This window comes from Danio rerio, chromosome 7 (genome assembly GCF_052040795.2).
Source record: "Danio rerio strain M-AB ecotype USA chromosome 7, GRCz13ab, whole genome shotgun sequence".
Lineage (NCBI taxonomy): Eukaryota > Metazoa > Chordata > Actinopteri > Cypriniformes > Danionidae > Danio > Danio rerio.
In genome coordinates, this window is record NC_141027.1 from 68,818,086 (window position 1) to 68,828,840 (window position 10,755).

Sequence of the window (10,755 nt, forward strand, 5' to 3'; positions counted from 1 at the left end):
TGCTAGGTCTCACATTCACACTCACAAACACACCTTTTAAACTTGACATAAACTCTTGAAAAACCCCTACTGTCTGCAGTGTCTTTAATGTGGTGTAAAGATTATTATGCTTTATTGAAACATCTAGGAGGATGCAGCAAAGAATGTCAATTATAAATTAAAACTTAATTATTTTATGCAACAGCCTTACATTTGAAAGGGAAACATAAGGGCGATTATAAGCAAAAAGAAGCCAGCCTATAAGGCTAGATGTTTTCTTTCCCTAATTTATTTATTTGTTTATTTGTTTATTGCATGTAATCATGTGCAAAAACTAGTGTCCGCCTCTCCTTTCACTCCGCCCCGAAGCCCCAGCTGGCCCTCTTTGGCCCAAGGTATTCAGTGGGCCAAAAAACTCTGACCGTTGACCCTGGAAGGCTCGCTTAGGCCCAATAAGGCCCCGGAAGTGACAGTGGAAATTTTACAGGCCTTGGCTCGCCCTGGCTCGCTCGCTTAAGGCACGATAATGGAAACGTAACTATTGACAGTTACACTTTCACTGTTCTAGAATACATCAACACCACCATAGACAGTGTTACAGCCAATACAGAAGCAAATCACCACATACCCAAATCAAAAGCCATGGATGAACATGGAGGTGCGCCTCTTGCTGAAGGCACGCAACACTACCTTCAGATCAGGGGATGCACAGCCCTACAGCATTTCCAGGGCTAATCTAAAGAAGGGCATCAAAAAGGCCAAGCACTGTTACAAGCTAAAGCTAGACACCAACTACAAATCCAGCCAGTCCACACCCACAGCCACAAATGTCTCCTTCCTGAACAAGTTAAATTACTTTTATGTCCACTTTGAAAGAGACAATACAGAACCCTACACTAGGATCACTTCCTGAACTGACCACTTACCTATCACACTCAACTTCTCAGAAGTCTACACCGCACTAGGTCGGATCAATGTACGTAAGGCTGCTAGACCAGACAGTATTCCTGGGCGCGCCCTCAAAGCATGTGCAGAACAGCTCGCTGGGGTATTCACAGGCATTTTCAACCTGTCGCTTAACGTAGCAGCTGTGCCAACATGCTTTAAAACCACTTCTATTGTGCCAGTGCCAAAACACTCCAGCCCAACATGCTTTAATGACTATTGCCCTGTAGCACTCACACCCATCATCATGAAGTTCTTCGAGCAGTTGGTCCTGTCACATCTGAAAGACTCTCTGCCATCCACACTGGAACCATATAAGTTTGCCTACCATGGCAACAGGAGCACAGACAATGCAGTCTCCATAGCACTACACTCTGTTCTCACACACCCAGACAATAAAAACACTTATGCACGAATGCTGTTTGTTGACTTCAGCCTAATATTCAACACTGTCATACCCTCTACGTTAATGATCAAACTTAGAGACCTAGATATTGACACGTCTCTCTGCAACTGGATTATGGACTTTCTGACTAACAGACCTCAGAATGTTAGATCAGGCCACATCTGCTCCACCACTGTCACACTCAACACTGGTGTAATACAGGGCTGTGAGCTGAGCTCTTTCCTCTACTCCATTTTTACCATCGACTGTAGGCCTATGAACAGATCCAACACCATCATCAAATTTGCAGATGACACCACAGTAATTGGTGTATTCAGCAATAATGATGAGACCACAGGGAGGAGATACAGCATCTGGCCACTTGCTGCACCGACAATGGGATGGCCATTGAGCCTGTCTGATCCTTCAAGTTTTTGGGGACCCACATCTCAAAGGACCTTTCCTGGACCACCAATATCTCCAGCCTGGTCAAGAGGGCTCTCCAGTGTCTCTTTTTCCTAAGGCAACTTAAAACATACCAGCTTTCATCAGCTTTCATCTTGGTGAACTTCTACTGCTGCACAATAGAGAGCATCCTGACCAACTGCGTCACAGTCTGGTATGGAAGCTGCTCTGTTGCAGAGCGTAAGGCACTGCAGCCGGTGGTGAAAACTGCCCAACGCATCACAGGGACCACACTGCCAGCCATTGAGGTATTCCAGAAAAAGCATTGTCTGCGCCAAGCACGCAGTATTCTTAAGGATTCCTCACACCCTGCTCACAGACTTTCCTGCCTTTTGGCAGGTGCTTCAGGCTCCCCCAGACAAAAACCTGCAGACATAGGAACAGCTTTTTCCACAAAGCTGTCTCCCTTTTGAACTCTGCCCCTCACTGACTCTTTTGACCCCCAATACACCCCCACTCTCCTCTAACTTATACTTCTCACAGTCACTGCACTGTTTAACATTTGCAAATTTTAAACAAAAAATACACAAAAAATGTACATACTCATTGCACTGATTCATTTATTTGAACTGTACATACCCACCGCACATGGACATTTGTAATTATGTACAAATCAATGTACATATACATTTTAATTATGTTTATCTATCTGCACACTTCTGATTTTAATAGCAACCTATACATACAGAATATTCATCTATTGTAAATCTCTGTTTATAGCTAATACAGGCTGTATATAATGGTCATAATACATCCATCTGTAAATATCACCATAGTTTTTCTATAACTGCACTTTATAACTTATACCTGTATCCCGCACTTCCTGCTTTTGCACTGCAGACCTAAACTGCATCTTGTTGCCTTTTACTTTACTTGTACATGTGTAATGACAATAAAGTTGACTCTAATCTAATCTAAAATCTCATAAAGCTGCTTTGGAACAATAATTGTGGAAAGTGCTAGACAAATAAGCTTGAACTGTATATAGTCAAAATTGAACTGTATATAGTCACTGTATATAGTCAAAAAAAAAAAAACATTTGATAAACTGTTTTGTGCTCAGTTTTTCCTTTAAATGTCCATATAACCCAAGCTGAAGTGTGGTGTAAAAAATAAAAAAGCTTCTTGTTTAATAAAATATGCAATGTAAAACTTACCTAAAGCATGACCATAAAAAAAGAAACATACACATTTATCATTAACATTGTTGCAGCTGAGGGAAAAATGGACAGAAATAGAAACCTGCAAATATACAAAAAGTAAAAAAAAAAAAATCATCAATGTTATGAGCCTTAGATTTTTCTTTAATGCCAGAGTACTGAAATTTAAAAAAGCTAAAAGTTTTGCAAAATCATTACATGAAATACATTCTGGACAAACTTCTTAAAGATGTAACACACCATCTTCCGACTGAGCCATCGCAACAAATATCAAATGTCTCTTTGCTTGGGAGTTTCATTTACGATGAAAAAAGTTCCTGTCCAGACTGCTCCCATAAAAAGAAAAAACTTCAAGTCAAATGATCTTTTCTTTATGTTGTATGAACAGTGCTGTCATTTTAGTTCAAACTTTAAGACTTTCCACACCATAAAGTGAACTATAAAAGAGTCTCATATTTTGCACTTAAATCATTAAGCCTTTTGAACCAAAAAAAACTTCCTTTTGATCCTCTCCTCCTCCATACATGTCTGCTAGCTTCTTGAAGCGTGGGCCCCACTCATTGAGGAAGTCATAGTCTTGGTCGTTTCCTGAGCTGGAAGTGTTGAGGGAGCTGAGTGAACCTGCATCTGATCCTCCTCCTTCATAGTCAAACACCAGCAGAGAGTCGTAGGGAGGAGCTGTGGGGTCGTTATCTGCAGCCTTCAGGTTCTACAGTTCAAACAACAAATACATTACATTATGAATTATTAAATGAAACAGAATTACAACTTAATCATCGAGTTTTATTAAAATAACATTTCCCTTACATCATCAATGAATGTGCCGATCTCCTCAGGGTTGGCCGGTCGAGGTCTGTACTGAGGTGCAGGCATGAAAGTGGGCGCCACATCATTCCTAAACACTTCTGGTCTGTTGTCCAGACCTCGGTGCAGCACACTCAAATCAAAGTCCTGTGCAGAAATTGTGTTATACATTTCAAACTGCAAAGAAGAAACCAACTATATACAACTGACTAATTAAATCAATTTTGCATTATAAAAGCACTAAGATTTTAAAAGTGCTCTGCATCATCAAGTAAAATTGAAGGTAAAACAATTAGCCAGAATTTCCTATAATATTTTACTTTAATTATATATTTTTATCGTGGTTTGGCTGGAAAAAAAAGCAGTTTAAAAATATATATATATTTGAAAGGTCAATATAATTACAGTATCACCAAACCACTGTTGTCTAATGCCTTGACAAAGTTCCTTATTTAACTAATAACATCTTACAAAATAACTGGAAAATACTGTTTACAGTCATCATGCTAAAGAAAAAAAAAATAAGTTCATAGAAATTTATAATTGATTTCAACTACACAAAAAGTGCGCATGACTCCAGTAAAATATAAACTGAAGACCCATAATTGACAACCAGTGTAGCAAAAACAATTACCATGAAGGACAATGGTTATTGCTTTCCAGCTTTGTTGAAAATGTATTGTTTCATAAAAAAAATAAAATAAAAAAAAAACAGGTTTGGGAAAGGTAAATGGTGATTTTTATTTTTGGGTGAACTATCCCTTTAATATATTTTAATTATCCCTAATGGGCTATATGTATGGGGACTTAATTATGAATAAGCCTGCTTAGGCATTTCTGGTGAATTTTCAGTTTGTATAAACTCACCACATTTAGGAATCAATGATCTTTACTGCATGATTGAGATGGAAGATAAAGTGAGCTCACACCAGATGCACTGCATTAATGCAGATGCATTGCATTAAACTCAATTGTCTTTGAAATTATAGAAATTTATTTTACCACACAATTTTCTATAGAGTTTTTGCACTGCTCATGGTGCCACTTGCATTTAAACACATTCAAATTTTACACTTAAATTAGAAGAATGTTTAAGTCTATTTAGCAGACTATGTTTTAATTAAATTACAATATCTATGCTGTAAAAAGGAACTGTATAAGATTAAAAATCACATTAACTCTACACTGGAAGTGTATCAGTGGCTAAAAAACACTTCTGCATATAGCTCATTCAGTTTTAGTCTAGTAAGAGACTAAAAAATAATAAATAAATAAATAAATAAATAAATAAATAAATAAATAAATAAATAAAAATACAGCTGGTATTAACTTTTACAATCGCCTTTGCATAAAATGATACAAATCTAATTTAACTGTTTGTGAAGTAAGCTTAAAGTCCATCCTTCGAAATGTTGATGACCCAGTTAGCTAGTACCAATATAGACCTTTCAGGTACAAACGTGTATGTTGATAGGTAAAGAGTACCTCCATTTCCAAGAGTGTGTAGACATGGCCTATATATTCGTTGGGAAATTTAATTGTGAACAAATACATTTTTAGCTAGAAACATGTATAAGCAAATATGCAGGCTGCATTGCCATAACTAAAGATTGATAGATTCTAGGGATGTAACAATTAACCTGATCTCACAATTCAGTCACGATTTCTCAAACAAAATTATTTGAAACAAATTTAAGGTGAAGAGCCCTTTCATTTTTTTCTTAAATGCTGCACTTTTTTTTTCAAAATAATACATTTTCTGCAATTACTAAATTGCTATAAAAAAAGAATAATTATTTAATAAAAAAAAAACTAAAGAAGATATAGTATAAACAAAATATCAATAAGAATATCAATATAAACAAACAAAAACTGTGACTGTGCTTGGATTTTACATTTTGAAAAAGAAATAAACAGCATATCTATGTGTTCTGGCACAAACAGAGGTGTTTTCACATTTACAAAATCCCCTGCTTTTTACCCTTTTACTGGGACTGAGATGTGGCTGGTGTGGAGAGGTAAGCCATTCCTAAACCAGAGAGCAGTGTGTACAGAGGTTGTCAGTAGGCCCTCTGATCCAATGAACTGGCCACTGGCATAAAATACTGCTTATAAAATTACCAATAATATAGTAGGACAAAGACATGAGTTGAACTTGATTATTAAGGTGAATAATTAATATTACTTGTATAATTATTAAATATCAGTGTGATAGACTTAAGAAGAGATAATCTTGAACATTTTTAAATATTCATTAATAATTAATAAATTATTAAAATATGCAAAAAAAAACTAATTAGAAAAGGAGATGTTAAAATAATCTAATGCCTGCTTCTGTAACAGAATAACCTTTTCTTTCAGTCTGAAAAAGATCTTTACCCTTTTGATATGAAAACACTGATACACAGTTTGATCTCTCTAGCACTCATCAGAGCAAGCGGAGCTGCAAATCATCCCATCCGCATGGTTTAGCTTATTAATAGTTTTTCACTGTGCTGATGGTTTATGTGCATCATATTTAATGTTCTGTTTGGTAAAAGTAAAACTACATTTTGCAGTGTTCACAGTTTGCATTTTGTCAGGTGCACTTCACCGCTGTCATTTTACCCCCCACCTCTTGCTCGCCGCTGATGTATAAATAAAGTGAGCTTGTGCCGGTAAGCTTGTCCTCTCTGTTCAAAACATGTACTGCAATTCATTCAATATTTCTATCGGTTTTAATCATCATATATTTCAATCAATTTTCAACTGACTCAGCAAATTGTTATATCCCAAATAGATTTGTCCTTCAAAATGAAAAAGCACATGCAATCACCTCAGGTAAATACATCCAGATGTTTTAATGATTTGCTAACTTGTTTGAAGAACCAAATGAGCCAGAAGTTAATTTTGCAATTAAAAGAAATGGGATTTGTCAAATAATTCTCAGATGTTTTAGGTGCTGTCTACACTAATGCATTTCTGTTTTAATCTGGCATCCACACTACTCTAGCATCTTTGACAGTATTGGAGCATATTGAAAACGCAGTGAGTGTGAATGGTTATGCATGTTAGGCTACATACTGTGTGCGGAGATCATCGTTCTGAGATGCAATAAAAAGATAGTCTAGACAAGGAAACTTATGTTTCTAAAATGGCATTTTAAAAACAAATGCCTTTTTATATAAACGGCCATCTGTGAATGTCAACTGTTGGGAAACAGTTACATTAAGCAGATTACAGGGTTTTCGCCCCAAGCCAAATGTCAAACCCCCTGATTTTTGCCATGACTAAAAATACTAATTTTAATAGTTTTAAAATGTAATTGCCCTATTTACATCAATGTGCTTAATACAACAATGATATTTTGACACAAAATGTAGATACTGTTGCAGAGTCAAAAAAGGTCAAACCTTAACAGTAATTGGCTCGCAACCTAATTAGATACATTTTCAATTTGGTGAGCAACGATTTATGCTATCTAACATTGGCTACACTATCAAAAAAAAAAAAAGCATTTACTAGAAAAATAACATTTTGGTAAATGGAAAGTAAAATTATAAATCAATAACAAACTCCTGGCATTCTATTACCTGTACAAAAATAAATAATGTGTGGAATAAACCTTAAATTCCATGAGGTTTCAGAAATTCCATGACCCGTGGGAACCCTGATATTAGATCATATTAGATCCATGTATAAATGCAATCATTTTCATAAGCAAGTATTTTGGAGCTTCAGTGTTTTCTCTGCATCATCCATTTATTTGATATGGCTTAACACATTTGTAGCGTAATAAAAAATAATAGCTGTGGAGCTGATATGCTGCAGACAAGATTTGCCTCCAATATTAAGTTTTAGACGATGACTGTAAATTTTCAGTTTTAAAATTAAAACAAACCAGATCATCTTCTCCCCCGCCTTCCTCATCATAATAGTAGATGTTGTCCCGTACATCATCTTCTGGAAGGAGGGGTTCCTTTTTGGAGTTGCTTTTCCTCCGCAGGAACATAAGCAGAAGAAGAGCAAGCACTGGGGAAGGAGAGACTATTTTAAAATGAGCAGTACACAGAGCACACATGAACTACACAAACATTAACCTTAAAAAAATTTAGCCACATATAAAATCAGCAACAAATAACATTTCAAACTTTAGAGATCTAACTGCACAAGAATAAAACATGAAACAGAAAAATTTATTCAAAAAACATTACATACATGGCAGAAGCAAGATTCCTTCCATGACTTGTGACCGTGAGCTCTGTTATGAGTGAAGGCTTGATTAAAGAATCTGTGATGTGAAAAGGTGAAAGGTATGTAAAATATTAAGGAAGGAAGTTTAACCTTAAAGGGGAAGTTTACCTAAAATGGAAAACTGTCATCATGTACTTAACCTGTTTGACTTTTTTTCCGCTGTTGACCAAATTATCTTTTGAAGAAAGATGAAACTCTATTACCATAGATTTGATTTCATATTCGTATTTGTTTTTTCTTTTATTCCAGCCAAAGTAAAAGAAATAAGACTTTCTCCAGAAGAAAATGTTATAATACATTTTATAGGAGATACTTTAAACATTTCTTGGTCAGTTAAACATCCCTTGGAAAATATTTGAAACTATTTAAAAAAAAAAATTGACAAGAGGGCGATTAATTTGAACTGATAACTTATCCCGCTTATATTTTACACAATGGATACTTTTCCAGCTGCAACCCAGTACTAGTAAACACCCATACAAACACATACACTGCAGCTAATTTAGTTTCTTCAATTCCCCAATAGCGCATGTCTTTGGACCGTGGGGGAAACCGGAGCAACCGGAGGAAACCCACACTAACATGGGGAGAACATGCAAACTCCACACAGAAATGCCAACTAACCCAGCTTGGACTCGAACCAGTGACCTTTTTGCTGTGGGGTGACAGTGTTAACCACCGAGCCACCATGCCAGCCTGAACTTTTCAATGTATTTATTTTGTGGGTGACACAGTGGCTCAGATTTTGAGATGGAAAAAGTGTTGTCACAGTCAGACCAGGTTCTCCCCCCATTCAGACACCCAGATCACCATCACCCAAATGTCTAGGTGTCAGGGGTGAGGTGTCAAAAAAGTACAAAATAAGCTTTGTAACTGTACTATGCACCGGGTTTTAGGCAACCACTGCGATCGGATACTCTACCAAAGTCTGGGATCAAAGGGTATTATAGACTGGACCAAAAAGCTAGGGACCGGGGCTGGGGTGAAATTACGGGAGCTTTCCAGGAAAATAACAAAATGAGAGAGTGGTGGGAGATGGGTCTGAAATACGAGAGACTCCCAGGAAAAAACTGGAGTGTTGACAGATATGTTTCAACGTCATCAGCCCCTTCACCATACAGTCCCTTGACACAGTTCAATTGGCATCCAGCCTCATTGCTAGAAAGAAAGGACAAACCCTTCAGTGTTGAAAGGCTTAGATATGTTAAAATCCTTCCTTGTCTCCTGTGATCTTCATTGTTTCCTCGTCTTTGTTCCTAGTGCTGTGTCTTCCTGGTTCCTCGTCTGATTATTGTTTTTTTTTTTTTTCATCGGTTGCTGTATCTATTATTATCCTGCAATAGATTATAACCTGGTTTCCATCATCTACATTCATACTCCCGGATTATCCTCATTACCTGCATGCTCTCCTGCTTATTACTGCCATCCTACACAATAAACTAAAATGTCACTTACTTACCTGAGTCCCGTCCCCTCTGTGACAAGTGCCCGTTCCCATTTTTTAGAAATGTTGCCAAATGATTCTGAACAGAATAAAAGTATGTGAACTAAATTCCTGAAAGCATTAAGTCATGAAATACCACATATTTATCATTTTATTTTTAGTTTCATAAGTTCATCCTTCCATCAATATGAATGGAGAGCATGTTTTGGCACAATGACTTAGAGGTTGAAATATATAGCCCAAACCTACACTCTAAAAAATAACTCAAGACGTCTGTTACCAGTACATAGTTTATTCCATTGTTGAAACTTTTTACAACAGGAAAATATTAATAATGACATCAACTAAAAAATGCGACTAATTTTAAAAAAGAGGAGGTTGTAATTCTGTGGTAAGGAATTTGTTAAGGATTTTAAAGCAGATAAATAACTTTTACAAATTACCTAAGGTTTCAGTCAATACGCCAACTTCACACAATCCTTCATTTAAATCTTTCCTGATTGACAATACTTTTCAGCAGGAAAAGGAAAAGGGCTATTTCGCATAGGAGATCTTAACATAGACAATAAATTTGCATCCTTTACACAGCTGAAGAATAAGTTTTCTCTCCCGCAGTCTCATTTCTTTCGCTATCTGCAGATTAGAAACTATGTAAAGGAAAATATCTCACAATTTATAAACAAACCAGAAAGTCTTATTTTTTTAAATCTTCTATCCTTAACCCATAGACATCTGATATCAAGCTTTGTTTGTGTTTTTGAGGCTCCAATATGCACTAAGCATATTAAGACAGCTTGAGCCATGGATTATATGAAGAAGAAGTTCGAGAAGTTTTACATTGCCTTAATTTCTCTAAAACTAGATTTAGTAAAAGATTTCCCTATGTATCTCCTAAATGCGACATGGTGGGGCAGAGGGGACTTTAGCACATAAAACTTATAAAACCCATGTCCAACCTGACTTCAATTTGGCTTCTTTTGGATATTCAAATATAATAGACACCTTTTCATTAACCCAACAGCAAGCCCTTATGGTTGGCATAATTACAGTTAAAAAGATGATCTTACTTAATTGGAAATCTCCAAAGGCTCCCTGTTTTAAGAGATAGTTAAATGTGATGTTTTGTGTCTTGAAACTTCACAGAAAAAGCTGAAACCACATGGGGACCCATTTTAAGACTCTTGGGAATATAGCATTTTACCTTTGTAAATTTTCAGCTCTAACCCACATATTCATGACACTGACTTTGTAAAAAACTGACTTGCTTCTTTGACACTGACTTTCTTCTTTTTATTGGTATTGTACTGTTTTTGTTAAATATCTAATTAAAATGTTAAATA

The 10,755-nt window shown here is 36.3% G+C and overlaps 1 protein-coding gene across 1 annotated transcript; it reads right to left on the minus strand.

Annotated features, from left to right (window-relative positions):
- Positions 1-2,317: 2,317 nt before the first annotated feature.
- Positions 2,318-8,013, minus strand: LOC147836189 (cadherin 1). The gene is made up of 4 exons (XM_087262119.1): positions 7,936-8,013; positions 7,619-7,749; positions 3,742-3,885; positions 2,318-3,643 (listed from the first exon to the last, which is right to left on the minus strand). Exons 1-4 carry the CDS (start codon positions 7,958-7,960, stop codon positions 3,398-3,400), a joined length of 546 nt encoding a protein of 181 aa, XP_087118245.1. The 5' UTR covers positions 7,961-8,013; the 3' UTR covers positions 2,318-3,397.
- Between the last annotated feature and the right edge of the window lie 2,742 nt (positions 8,014-10,755).